The sequence below is a fragment of the Silene latifolia genome, chromosome 4, assembly GCF_048544455.1.
Source record: "Silene latifolia isolate original U9 population chromosome 4, ASM4854445v1, whole genome shotgun sequence".
Taxonomy (NCBI): domain Eukaryota; kingdom Viridiplantae; phylum Streptophyta; class Magnoliopsida; order Caryophyllales; family Caryophyllaceae; genus Silene; species Silene latifolia.
In genome coordinates, this window is record NC_133529.1 from 776,813 (window position 1) to 791,604 (window position 14,792).

A 14,792-nucleotide genomic window follows, 5' to 3' on the forward strand; every position below is an offset into this window, starting at 1 on the left:
TGTTTTTGTATCTTACCCACCTAATACCCGCCAATCATTAAAAAAACTAGTAGGATTATGATAATTTTATAAATCTTATTTAGTTATAATTAAGATATATAATGTTAATAATAACAACTATTTTATAAAGTTTTTTACTAACTTATTTGGTGAAAAATTAAAATTATAAAGATAAATTAAAAAAAATAGAAATTAATAATGATTAAACCAACTTTTACGAAAAAATTTATAGAATAAAATTATGGTATAACGGGTTAATGGGTAAGCGGGGCGGGTACGGTTTTATATTTCCACCCGTTGGGGCGGGGATGGTTTTTGAAACTTGTACCCGCCACGGGTGGCAGGGCGGGGATGGGTACGAGTTTTTCTTGGTGGGTACGGGTACGGGTGAGCCTATATCCACCACCGGCCCGCCCCAATGACATCCCTATACTCGGCAAATGTTTACCAGCTTAGTTGGTAGTCATAATATGTGGTACTCGGTGACCTGGGTTCGATCCCCGTCAGTATCAAAATCGCCCTTGTGTGACTCCCTTTACACCAAAAAAAAAAAAAAAATAATACTCTACTGATTCAGAATCTATTAGCATCCTTAGCAATTCTGTTACTACGAGTCTGACCGTTGGAGGTTGTCAATCCAAACAAACGCTCTAGGAACTGCATTTTGTACGAAAATTGTGTATACATTGAATCATCGACAAAGATTTCCATAGATTTGCATAAAAAGTACAGTTTACCTCTCAAGTATTCCACAGATTTATTATACCTTTGAGAATTAACTGAAGTAATTAGGACAAGGGCATTGAAAGATCTAATCCATTCTCCAAGAGAATGGATAACAGCGTACAAAAGTTCAAGTTCAATGGCAACGACTTCTTCAACCGACTGAAGGCCAGCTTATGCTCGAAGTAGGCAGCCATGGCATTCTTAGAAAGGCTGGTTGTTCAACAGAACTACAAATTTAGTCGATCACTCCAGATTACATGAAGGCGTTCAAGTACCATATCGGAAAGGAACAAGTTATCATCAAACTGGAAGTATTTCAGTCACAGGTGAGCGCAATCAAGGCGCTCTAAGATTACCTACCTATCTGCATAAGACGAACGCCTTCCCCTAAATCCTTTATGAGTCATCTCTGACCACCTTGCAAAGATTTCGGAAACTTCAATTTTGCCAGAAAATCTCATCTTCCTAGCAAGCTCCTCCAATATGTTTAGCCGTCCCACCCTCGAGAAATCCGCAACAAATTTGTTGAAATCAATGTCCGGCACTCTCATACCTTTATTAACTGTCTCCTCTACATATTTACAAGCCTCCTCGGACCGACCTTGTCGTATAAGTCCCCCAATAAGGACGATATATGAATTCTCGTCAGGGCAGCAACCCTTTCTAAACATCTCATCCCAAAAGGCACACGCCATTTCACTATTTCCAACTAAAAAGTACGATTTCATTATCATGTTATAAGTGTGGATACTCGGTTCAATTCTGTTATGGATCATCTTGTTATAAATCCGGACTGCTTCATCCGGCATTCTCCTACCAGTCATCAATTTGATCAATGAGTTATATAACTGTCCATCGGGTGGAATGCCCTTTTCCTTCATTTCCTTGAGAAGACCCTCCACCACGTCCATCTTTTTCAATTTCCCAAACCCGGTGACCAAACAAGTGTATGTAGCAGCATCCGGTTCACACCCCGAAGCAAGCATCTCATCAAAGAAGGTGACAGCTTCCTTCATCTTAGAATGCTTGGATAAATATCTTATCAATATGGTATAGCTCTTAACATTTGGAGATGGCCCTTTGGCCTTCATGACCTCGAAAAGTTTGATTGCATCGGATCTCTTTTGAACTTTCAAGAGACCGTCAATCATGATATTATGAGCTACAAGGCCAGGCTTTAATCCTTGATCTATCATTTCATTCCATATCTTTCCCGCTTCAACGAGATTTTTGACCTTGCACCAACCATTAAGCAAAATTGTGTAAGTTTTCTCATTTACGGTAAATCTGATCTTTAACTTATCATATAGAACTTGAGCTTCTTTCACAAGCTTCTCTTTTGTAAGGGCATTAAGTAAGCAATTAATGGTTTCAACTTGGACTTCAAAGCCATACTTTTTCATCAGTTCGAAAACCTCAACAGCTTTCTTCCTCTCCTTACCAGCAGCAAAAGAGTTGATTGCAATCGTAAAACTCTCCAAATTTAGAACCCCTTTCTCCCCCATTTCTTCAAGCAATGACCTCAATGTCTCAAATTGCCTCGTTTTTCCCATTATCCTCAGCATAGCATTATAGGTCCTTGAATTATGTTGAAACCCGGGTCTTTGTCCCACCCAACAAAAGAAGCGGAAGGCAGGCTTTCTCGCATGCTTAAACCTTAGTAAGACTTCAACAACCAAATCATGCGTCAAATTAATGCCACATTCATCAAGAACAGCCTCCATATTGCGGTCTAGTGCAAACAATTCATCAATCACCTTCACCACCCTATTAACCTCCTCTTGATCGGCTACAGATTCATGATTAATTTCACCCTTTTCACTCTCCTCACTACCATTATCATCAACAACATCGTCGTCATCATCAACAATTTCTTTCTTATCTTCGAAATAAGAACTAGAAAACACCCTAAACTGATCACCACACTTCAAAGGCACCATCTTTCTAAGAAAACCTACTTTGGACGAAACCGAAAACTCCCTATGAGTCCCCCAAACCTCAAAAGGCACCATCTTTCTAACAGAACCCGAAGCAGGCAATACCCAAAATGCCCTTTGATGAGCTCCAAGCTCCAAAGGCACCATCTTTCTAACAAAGCTCAATTCGGGCACCGACCAAAATGCTCTTAGACGAGTTCTAAGTTCTAAAGGCACCATCTTTCTAACAAAACCCAATTCGGGCACAGCCCTAAATGCCCTTTGATAAGCTTCAAACTCCAAAGGCACCAAGTTTCTAACAAAAACCGATTGATGAGCTCTAAGCTCCAAAGACACCACCTTTTTCACATAATCAAACTTGGGTAAACCGCAAAATGACATACATTTGCGAAAAAAACACAAATTTGAAAAACCCATCAAATAAATCACTAAAAAATTACAGAAAATCTTCTAAATAACATTGATCAAACACTAAACTTAATCAAATTGAACTGAAATTGAAAGCACACTTCCCAAAACAATGAATTACAACCTCACAAGCTAAAATCTACTCATTTATCTTATGCATGAAATCAAATGAAAGGGGATAAAGGAAATACCAGCTCTATATATGATTCTGTTTATCGCGATTGATAGAGATTTGTTTCTTCGAGTTTGTGCTTGATTTTCTAGGGTTTGGTTGTATTTGTCCTGCGATTTTTGGATGGTGGGAGGAATTACGAACGCGCGAAGAGCTGAAGACCGTGTACCGGATTACTGAACCATACACAATTTTTTTTTTTTTTTTTCTTTTAAGGTTTTTCTATATAGTACCTGTATTTCTTCAAATTCTATGTTATGCCCCTGTATTTTCTTCAAATTCTACGTCATACCCCTTATTTTTTCAAAATCTATGTGATACCTAATTTGAAGAGTAGTGGTGTTGGTGATGTTAAGTAAAGCTTGTGGAACTTGGTATCTTGTGAATTGTAACGAAGACAATTCTTAAGAGGAGATTTAAGGAACTTATTGTGAGATTATCAATGTTATTTGATTTAGGAAGGGAGCGTAAGTGTATATAGTGTTAATTGTGTAAATGGTGAAGATTAGATCTGATGATTGAGAGAGAAGATGAGATAAACATTTAATAAAGGGTATAAAAGTCATTCTCCTACCTAATTAGAAAACTTTATAAATAATTTAACGGTTTTCAAAACTTAGGGCCACGGCTGAATTTAACAATGGAATTGAGGGGTAGCGTGTAGATTTTTGAAACATGAAGGGTATTATATAGAATTCGAAAAAACTGAAGGGTACCATATAGAAAAACCTTTTTTTTTGTCTAACAAAGCCCGTTCTAAGTCGCATTACAATAGAGGCGATGAGGATTCGAACCTGGGCCTAGTGTTCACTATACTTCCATCTTAACCACTCTAACTCTACACAAGGGTTTTTCTCTCAACAATTGGTTAAGGCAAAATAATGTTTAAAATTGACATATCTCTTTATTAATCATAAAACACGGGAAAAATATGATGATGAAATAAAAGCATAATGTTTAGAGCCGATAAAAAATCTTGTTTTATTTATCGAAATAATATGTTATTTGTTCAATCGACCCGTTTTAATTTTGCGACGAATATACTCGTCTTAAGAGATACCAACTAATTAATAAAAGAAATATTTCTGAAACAAATGATTTGCACTCCTATCTTGAAAATGGAAAGGAGAATAGTGGACCTTTACATTAAGGGATGTAGGCATGTAGCCGAGCGACAGAGGTGGTCAACATTGCGGGTTAGCCCAATCAGGTCAGACTCGGCTATCGAGTTAGACTCCCCAAACACATTTGACCTGATCCCAAACTACTCAGGGATGTTCATTCCAACTCATCCTAGACTAGTGAACTCAACCTGATATGCATGGCTCAATAACTCTAACTTGGTCTTGCTCGCTTCTTGGCCCGACCATCTTAACTCGTCCATAGGCTAAGTCAAGGATAACCTAATAAGCCATTATAGCTCGACCCAGCACGATGGTGCCTTATCATTGTCCGAAGAATCAATTACTTGTTAACGGCCTAATCTTAACGAGTTTAACATGCATAACATTGAACATTTGTCCTTGTGTTGTAGATTTAGCGCTCTTTAGAGAGGAAAACATAGACCAAGTAAAATTATGTTTAACGTCTCGAAGTACAAGATTCGAAAATTTTGTTTTGCGGCATCACCTAGGGGTGATCAAAACCGTGTACCCGATACGGTTTTGAAAACCGTATCGGGTATACGGTTTTAAAAATCGCAAAAATCACTATACGGATCCGATACGGTTTAACCGTATATACGGTTTAACCGTATATACGATTTTCGGGTACCCGGAAAAACCGTGTATACGGAATCCGTATATACGGATACGGTTTGGTGACAAATGCCCAATTAAACATTGTAATTATTTAAGAGCTAATAATTACCTCTAACATTACCACCTCTTAAAAAGGGCTGATTTTTGTTTATTGAGATAAGTTGGTAAAAAAAGTCGTAAAAACATTAAAAGAGTGGAGTTGAGAGAGGAACTTTGCATTTTTTAAATATTTTTTTATACAAAAACTTCAAACCGTGTCAGAAACCGTATATACGGTTTCGTTTTTGCCCGACCCGGATACGGTTTTTAGAAAACCGTATCGTATATACGGATTTTCGTATCGTATATACGGAAATCCGTATAACTCAAACCGTATACCGTATCGTATCCGTATTATAAAACCGTATCGTATATTTTTGCTCACCCCTAGCGTCACCTTTCTAAATATAAAAATACACTTCTAATTTTATTTTATTTTTTTGAAAAAAGAACCATTCGTTAATAGAACGTCATACGACACCTACAAATGATAGGTATAAATTGTATAATCGAAAACAAATCTAATGGAAACCAAAGAAAAATAATTTTCTTATAAACTAGGGATCTCAAAACAGCATCTGACAATTCGGCTCGTCTTATTATCACTATCTTCATGTAATTTTGAGGGGATCCTTCGTTTGATTTATGAGATAAAATTTACCTCTGACGGGTTCCAAAGATCGTTGACAAATCACTTGTACCATTTGAAAGAACACGCTACGATCCATCAACAAACTACTCTTGACTATATTAATGATGAGACTAAACGCACGATTAAATGGAAAAACCCCGAAATAAGGGATAGAAAAATGATTCTCACCAAAAGGAAGACTTTTATTGAATAGAAAATCAATGGAAGCCCCCCTACAAGTGATGGAGGCTAGGGTTTTTAGAGAGTTTTTTTGAGAGAGAATGGACACCTTTTTAATATCTAAGTGAGTATGGAAGGAAAAAATACACTTTTAATTTGAATGATAGTCTGTAAACTTCTTTTGTATTGACAAATCTCTATTATATAAAAGCTAAAGCATTTAGAGAGTTCTGATTGGTTCCCTAATTTTAGAGAAAAAAAATTATTTTCTAATGTTGGCCCACCACTAACTTACAATATCTTTAATTACTCTCTCTCCTATTTCTTTTATTTGATTGATTAATTATGATACTATATACAATGTACAAGCATATAACAAATTTGATCATTATAATTTAAAAAAATTCAGAAAAAAAAAAATAAAGTTCAAAATAATATTTCTTCCTTGAAATAAAAATATGGAGCGTATAATGTTTTTTGTATGCAAAGATGAACAAAATTAGGGGTAAAAAAAAGCTAAAATCTTTACTCTGCCAAGCTAAAATTACTGAAAAAATTGATGCTACTAAAAAAGACTAATATTGCTAAGGAAATAATAAAATCTATACTATAAAAAAAGGCCAATGTTAAATATGGTGGAAATAAATGTGTAACTGAAACATAAACCCAAAAAAATAGCTTTATCTTAAAAATTGATACAATTTTAAAAATCAAGTATAGAAAAAAAATACATTTAAAAGGGTATTTTACTTAGTATCAAGCAATCAAAATGATTAGCAAAACCATCAAACCTCATACATTGGATGGAAGGCCTAAATTTATCAAATATCCCAAGAAAATTGTTTCAATAAAAATGAACTGTAATCGAAAAATTTACTTGAAATTGAAATATTGAATAAAATCAAAATTGGCCGATTAAGAGGTTGTGAATAAGACTCATGCTACTTGGTCTTCTTTCACTGCCGGGGAACAATTTAGGTAAGCATTTATTTGGATTAATTTTTACTGCAGGTAGTAGAATGAAAAGGAGATGGATCAATAGGTATAATTGCGTTTTATCTTTAGGGTTATTAATTGCCATACTGCATTTTAATGGGCTGGCTTTTTTGGAGTAGGGATTAGCCTAATTCAATGGGCAATATTTTCCGGTGAATGAATTTTATTGTGGTGTAATTACGGTGATAATAATTAATATAGTACGTAATTACGTATGTGTTTTTGGTAAATGAGTTTATAGAAAATTCTCATTTAAGACGGATGTATTTATTTAAGTTTAATATGAGTAAAATAGTATAAATAAGACAAGAGAATAATGCATAAAGAAAAGTAAAAGGATTATCCTATATAACCAACTCGAACAATATCTAACCCGTTTTAATATTAAAAAGGATACTCAGTTTTAAGGAAGGCTAGACGTTTGGCTTCATATATTAACCCAAATGTTGGGTTATTTTTGGAAGATAACCCAAAGGTTGGGTTATCTTACCCAGCACTTATCTTACCCTAAACCCACTAGCAACATGTAGTTTGCCACATTTTTTGTTGCAAATATGACCATTTTACCCCTTACCTTTTCAATTACCTGTGGAAACGTCTACTTCATTTTAATACGGTAAAGGATGAGGTATAATTCGGGGTGAGAAAATTTAGGCCCGGACCGGAAAAATGGACCGGATCGGATCATTTGGTTTGAACCAAACCCAGACCGAATTATTTTGGTCCAATCCTCGGTCCTCATTTATTCAACTTTTGGTCTTCGGTCCGGTTCGATCCAAAACCGTTTAATTTAGGTTCGGACCAAATGGAGTAAATTTCATTTTTTAAAGACTCAGTATTAAAATATTATGATTAAATTAATATTTTATCTTCTAGAGACATTATAAATTAGTATCGTCGATTATTTTCATAAAAAGAGTCGTAGAATTTAAATGCATTTTATTTAGCGGATTAAAAATGTAATTATGTATATGAAATAGTGAAAAAACTAATTTTAGGATCATTTCGTTCTGAAACCGAACAGATTTAGGTCTGATCTTCAGTCCACTAAATTTTTATTTTCGGTCTTCGGTCCGGTTCGGTCCGGTCTTGGACCAATGCTCAGCCCGAGGTATAATTATATGTGATGAATGATTAACTGGATCGAGTTAGTTTGAGCGGGGTAATATGCGTTAGGTTTGTAATAGTTAGGGTAAGATTCGGTGGATTCAGGTTATTGGGTCATTTTCACGTCTATTATTAGCAAGTTACTTGGGATATTGGTCATTGTGCAACAATAAACATTCGAGTAAGATCAGTTCGGGTTACAGGTCAAGCTGGGGTTCTCCATCAAGTGTCTGGTCGGGCACGGGTCAAGTTATATGGGTCAGATTATTCAAATCGGATCAAATTTGTGAAATCAAGGTATAATTAATTCAAAATATTTTATATTTGTTCTTTTGGGTTTGACTATAATATGAGTAGTTCTTAGATATTAATTTTCATGTGAATTTTTTTTTTACAATTTGAACCGCTTATATAAAATGTGTAAATTAAATTATAATATTGAAAAAAATCAAATTAATACGATGTAGCGATTTTTTTTTAAAAGATTATTTATATGCCCAATTTATACGCCCGTGCAATTTTGCACGGGTTTAAACTAGTTATCCTATATAACCAACTCGAACAATATCTAACCCGTTTTAATATTAAAAAGGATACTCAGTTTTAAGGAAGGCTAGACGTCTGGCTTCATATATTAACCCAAATGTTGGGTTATTTTTGGAAGATAACCCAAAGGTTGGGTTATTTTCATTAAATTTGCCTAATATAAAAAGGCAAGTCTATAGTATAATAACACACCATTCATTTTTTAGAAAGTTCTAAGTAAGCCATGTCATAACTTATTATTTAGAAAAAGAAAAAAGATAAAATTAAATAAAATTGTAAACATTAAATGCAAACAAAAGCACACTAGCTATTAGATTTTTGGCTTTTTAAGTGTTAGATAAACTAAACAAAAATATAATTTCAAAGTCCATACTAAAGTATTAATCTTTGAAGTTTTATTGTCTATACAATAACATAAAAAATTAAAAATCCCCTATTTACTAAATGAATAGGCCAATCTACGTTTTTTCCCGCCTAAAATATTATCTTCTAATAGGGCTTTTAATTTTTGCATTCTACTAAGTGCTAAGTCGATCTAATGTAAAAAATGATTCCCAAAAAATATGTATAACGTCATATTCTACTATCTGCTAAATCTAGATCATATCAATGATCTTGCCCAAAAATAACGTAAAAATTGATTGCCAAAAATTAAGTATAAAATCCTCAATCGTTGCCAAAAAAAAGAATATACCGTCAATCATTGTTATATTGCTACAAGTAAAAATACTCGATCATTGCCAAAAATTAATGAATTGTCAAGTTATAAACTAAAAAGTAAAACTTCATATATACCGTGCATAAATTGCACGTGGTCTATACTAATAATACACTAAAATGTGAAGCTTCTACATATATCGCGCATTGTGCGGGATCTAAACCAGTGATAGATTAAGTAGATAATAAAATGACAATTCTTATACCATACACCCAGGTGTATGGTACTTAATTCCTACTCTCACTATTAAAAATAAAATAAATAAAATTAAAAGATAAAAAATTCACTCACAATATTAAGCAGTTAACAACGCTTACCATAAACCCTTTTCCCTCCCCTTTCATACCTAGATCTTTCATACTTACAAAAAAAATTATGCATAAAATTTAATTTTTCTTCCAAACCTATTAGTTTTGTAATCCTAGATTTGTATTTTGATTGATTATCTTCTAACTTATTAGGTAAGTGTATTAATTGAATTGATTTTTTATATTTTGTCTCTCATTATTCATGATTAGTTTTGTGATTTTGGGGCGGTGTGATTCATCATATGACAATATCATATTCACTTTTAATTTAGTGAATATGATAATTTAGTTAGATGAATACATGTCATCTAGTGTAATATTCATCATATAGCACTATTATATTCAATTTGAGTTTAGTGAATATGATAGTATAATTTGATGGATATGTATTATGGAAAGTCATATTCACAATATGACACTATTATATTCACTTTGAATTCAGTGAATATGATAGTGTAATTTGATGAATATGTATTATGTAGTGTCATATTCACAATATGACACTATCATATTCACTTTGAGCTCAGTGAATATGATAGTACAATTTGATGAATATGAGAGATTTAATGTTGTATTCACTCAATGACCCTATTATATTCATTTTAATTTTAGTGAATATGGTGGTTTAATTTAATGACTATGAACTATTAACTTCGTAAATTTGAGTACGACTAAATGAAACTATATATTTGATGAATTTTATATGATTTTAAAATTGATAAGTTGAGTAATTTGGAATAGAAAAAGAAACGTACAATGAACAAGTAGTGGGTAGTTATTCTTGTACTGGGTAGTTAACTATTTTTCTTTTTATTTTATTTTTTAATTTTGTTTATACCTTCTATAGGAGTATCATGCTCCCTACTCTTAGTAAGCTTTATTGAGAGATCATTGTACAATTTTAAGAAAAAGTGGTACTAAAGGTAATAAAATAGGTACAAATTATGATTAATGATAAAATGGGTACATTTATTATGTAAATAGGTACAAAATTACTATATTACGATCAACAACACAAGTGATACAAAATACAAATAAAAGGGTACGAAAGATTGGTCTCTCAATAACTTAGCGAGAGACCGTCTCTCCCAAGTTTTAGTGATTATACTTCTTGTAGGGGATCGTGTGTTCGACTCCCGCTTGCTTAATTTTTTTGATAAATAATCAAAGAGGTATAGAGTAGAATAAAATTAACATATGGTGTGGGTAGGATTTGATCCCCTATCGTCTTAGTAAAAGTTTTGAGATCAAACCACTTTGACAAATCTTGTTATTGTATGTATGACTGTATGAGAAATTAAAACTTTTTATAAACCAACTTTCAAAGTTGCTCATATAATATTTAAATTATGATTCATTGCTATTCGAATTTATACCATAATATATCTATAAGGGTGTTGCTTTAATTACGTAAATTATCATGATGTATTTTATTTTCGAAAAATTATTCAAAAATTACTAATTTTGCGTAAGTATTTAAAAATCGACTATCACTTATTGATTTTTCGAGATTATCCTTCAAGCGATATTTGTCGTGACGAGAAAAAAATTGTGCCCCCCTTAAAGGAAAATCATGCGTCCACCCCTGTGCTAAATCAATTTTTTTTTCCTAAAATAGAAAATGAAAGGCAAAGTAGTAGTCAATAGACTAAACATTAATCTTATCATCTCCCAGGCATTACTCTACTTCATAATCATAATTTAATGCTAAACTTTTCATATTCTATAGTTATGAAATCAATTTAATAAATTTCACCTATAAAATAAAATAAATTGACAAGAAGTCTAGCATAATCCTAGCAAGTACAAAATGATAGAAATGTATGTTCATTTTCACCCATTAATTTCATTTGATTTGATTTATCAAAAACTTCTTAGAGCATCTCCAATGGTTACCCAAAAGGACTTGCTTGCAAATAAAAAAAATGTCAAGCTAGTTGCTTAGCCATTGGAGCACTTCTATTGAACTAGCTTAAATTGAGCTAGTAGCTCCATGGAGCTAGTAGCTCAAATGGTCCTACCAAAAAATCTACCAACTAAAATGAAACACATGGAAATAGGCATGAAGTATAATTAATTTCTTAGAGCATCCACAATGGTAAGCTAGTTGCTACTAGCTTACCTTTGCCACATAAGATTTTCAAGCTATAATATTTTGGGTTATTTCATGTGAATAATCCAAACTAAACTGGGTCAACCATCTCCACCTCCTTAGACTTCTCCACCATAATCTCATCTTCTTGCACAACTTCAACCGAGTGCTCTTTCAATACTTCACTTGACACCCTCTTCCTCTTCCACTTAGGAGATTTCTCAACCTCCTCCAATTGCTTACCACTCCTCAAAAACACCGCATTCATCTCCCTTGGGTTAACCGTATTACCCGGAAACTTCCCCGGATTTTGAGCCAATTGACTCAATTGTTGAGAAATTTGGGCCACATGAGTTTCCGTAGCCTTTTGTGATGCCCGTATTTCATCATTCACCCGGTTTTGTGAGGCAATGTGGTTATCAAGCTTTGAGTCGGATTTTTGATTTGCAATAACCAATTGTTCAAAAGCTTGTTCCCAAGATGGTTTTTGAGGGGTTTGGAAGTTTTGGTTTTGTGGTTGAAAATTTTGGGTTTGTTGTTGATTGAAATTTTGCCCCTTGAAACCCCCAAATGGTTGTTGGTTTTGGGTGATGAATTGTTTTCCTTGGAAACCGGGTGGAATTTGTCTTTGGAATTGAGAGTTTTGATTGAACCTTGGTTGTTGTTGAGGTTGGGAAGTGGTGGGATTTTGAATGTTTTGTGAAGCATAAGACAAGAAAGGGTGAGTTCTTTTTCCATTGACAAATTGGTTGTTGTTATTATTGTTGAACCCTTGTCTTGCACTTTGTGGACTCCCAAATTCCATTTACTTGCTCATAGCATCCCTCACCTAGGGGTGCAATCAAGGGACACCCAATGGGAGTGTGCCCTTGTTCACCACACAACTCACACGACAAGACTTGCCTCATATCGGAGCCTTTAGGTTTTAAATTTAGCAAAGCAACTTGTTGGGTGAGTTCATCTAGCATACCCTTAACCTCCACATTCAAAACCGAATTAGAATCCTTGCTCTTGCCCTTCCTCATTTGCCTATCACTTCCCCATTCCATAGTTCTTGAGGCCATCTCCTCAATTAGTTCCTTTGCCGCTTTATGCCCCAAAATGTCTAAGGCACCTTTCCCCGATTCCGCATTCAATGAAAGCCTAAGGTCTTGAGTCAACCCTTTGTAGAAATTGTTCACTAGCTCGGCTTCGGAGATGCCATGGTGTGGGCATAACCGTTGGAGCTTCTTATACCGTTCCCATGCCTCATATAAGGTCTCATCGTCTTCTTGAGTAAAGCTTTGTAGTTCACTCTTCACTTTCGCCGTTCTTGAGGGTGGGAAATACTTGTTCAAAAATGCCGATGCCAACTCATCCCATGTCTTGAAGGAATCCGGGTCGCAATTCTTCAACCAATCCTTGGCCGAACCCCTAAGAGAACGGGGGAACAACCTAAGGCGAACCGCGTCATCGGAAACCCCATTTGATTTGTACATATCACAATTTTCAAGGAAATCATTTAGATGATCATTTGGGTTCTCCAAGGGACCTCCTCCAAATTGGTTGTCTTGAACAAGGTTGAGCAAGGCATTTTTAATCTCAAAGTTATTAGCTTGAATTCGTGGCCTTTGGATGCTTGGATTGACTATGTGCTTAGGAGCCATAGTGTCTCTTATCGGAACCGGTTCAACCATGGTGTTAGGCTCTTCTTCTAAAACCCCAAAAGGATTTTCAAACACTTCGGTAGCTTCTTGGTGATTAACTTCTTCAATCGGTGGAATATCAAGTAAACCCCTTCTTCTTAGAGAATTAAGTCTTCTTGCCGTGGCTTCAATTTCGCGGTCAAGTTGATATATCGGTTGACCTCGTCTTCGTCGCCTACTCATGCAAAAGACCTAAGCACTTGAAAGAAAGGATTAGTAACAAAGGACTTAGTCTAAACTAGAACAAAAACGATTAATATCAAGCCGTACTCCCCAGCAACGGCGCCAAAAACTTGATGGTCTCAAGTTAAACCTCGCAAGTGCACGATTTTATCGTTGTACACTTAAAAGGGTCGATCCCACAAGGAGTAGGTGGAGTACTAATCGTTATAATTCACCGGTTTAGCTAAGTCGATAAATAACAAAGAGGGTAGTAACAAACTAGCGCTAAACTATAAAATTTAAAGACAAACAACAAGATAAGGTAAAAACAAGCTAAAGATAAAGGATGGATCAAATAAAGAGAAGGACTAGAACTCGGTCCGACCATAAACATGAGTAATTCCGCATACTAATCGTCTCGGCTAATCAAAAGGGGTAGAAAGGTAAGGGGGAGATGGCTCTAATTCGCCTAGAACCTCCCTTCCGGTCTCGCACTAGGACACTAGCTACTCCGACTAACCCCCCTCCCGGGTTCGAAAGACGGTATCCCCAACTCAAAACCCGACGCCCCCAAGAACATGCATTTTCCCAAGGAGGTCAAGTGAATGGTCAAGGTCATTAAGCCCTCATCATATTCCGGGTCATCCCACTCCCCCTTCCGGAGGTCGATTTCAAACGCTAGCCTAGAGGCACCTCCCTCGGTTCTCCCTTCCGGTCTCAACCTTAGTTGGTGACAAGGGTCGGTCCCAAAATATTCAACTAACAACCTAACCAACTTCCGTTGGTGGACAAGGGTCAAAAGCCGACACTACCCGGAAACCAAACCTTAAGCATGCAAATTCCTCTAAACTACCCTCACCAATTTCCCCCACAAATTAGCCTTAATGATAATTAGTTAGTGAAATTACCCATATCGGGTCAAACCGAGTCCTAGAAGGAGACTACTCACTAACCATGGTCCTAATTGCAAAATAAACAATAAAGATGGACACTTTGGTCACAAACATGGTGAGGAGATGAATCTTACTACTAAGCATGCAACAAATCAACAATAATTAAGAGAAGAAGAGATTATTTCTAATAACAAGGTTAACTAATCTAAAAGGCACAATCTTTAACCAAATCAACTCAAAGATTAAGTCTTTGAGGACAACTATCCAAGGATGAACAAATGAAAGAGAATCAAAGCAAAGAGGGACAATGAGAAGGTGAACAATGATGAAATCAGCAACAACAAACAAACAACAACAACAATTTTGACATAAGCAATCAAATAAACTTGAAGGAAGAACAAAATGTAAACAAATGAAAATAAGGAGAGAAAT

General features: G+C 35.1%; 1 protein-coding gene and 1 non-coding gene across 2 annotated transcripts; one reads left to right on the forward strand and one right to left on the reverse strand.

Annotated features, from left to right (window-relative positions):
- Positions 1–692: 692 nt before the first annotated feature.
- On the reverse strand, positions 693–3,173 carry LOC141652461 (uncharacterized). Its single transcript, XM_074459932.1, has one exon. The coding sequence runs from the start codon at positions 3,078–3,080 to the stop codon at positions 1,083–1,085; it is 1,998 nt and encodes a 665-aa protein (XP_074316033.1). The 5' UTR covers positions 3,081–3,173; the 3' UTR covers positions 693–1,082.
- Positions 3,174–12,817: 9,644 nt separating this feature from the next.
- On the forward strand, positions 12,818–12,924 carry LOC141653952 (small nucleolar RNA R71). The gene has a single exon (XR_012547540.1). It is a non-coding gene; the product is annotated as a small nucleolar RNA R71 (small nucleolar RNA).
- Positions 12,925–14,792: the final 1,868 nt, after the last annotated feature.

Excerpts from the sequence above, each read along its gene's own strand:
- LOC141652461 (XM_074459932.1), bottom strand. The coding sequence starts at position 3,080 with ATGGGTTTTTCAAATTTGTGTTTTTTTCGCAAATGTATGTCATTTTGC.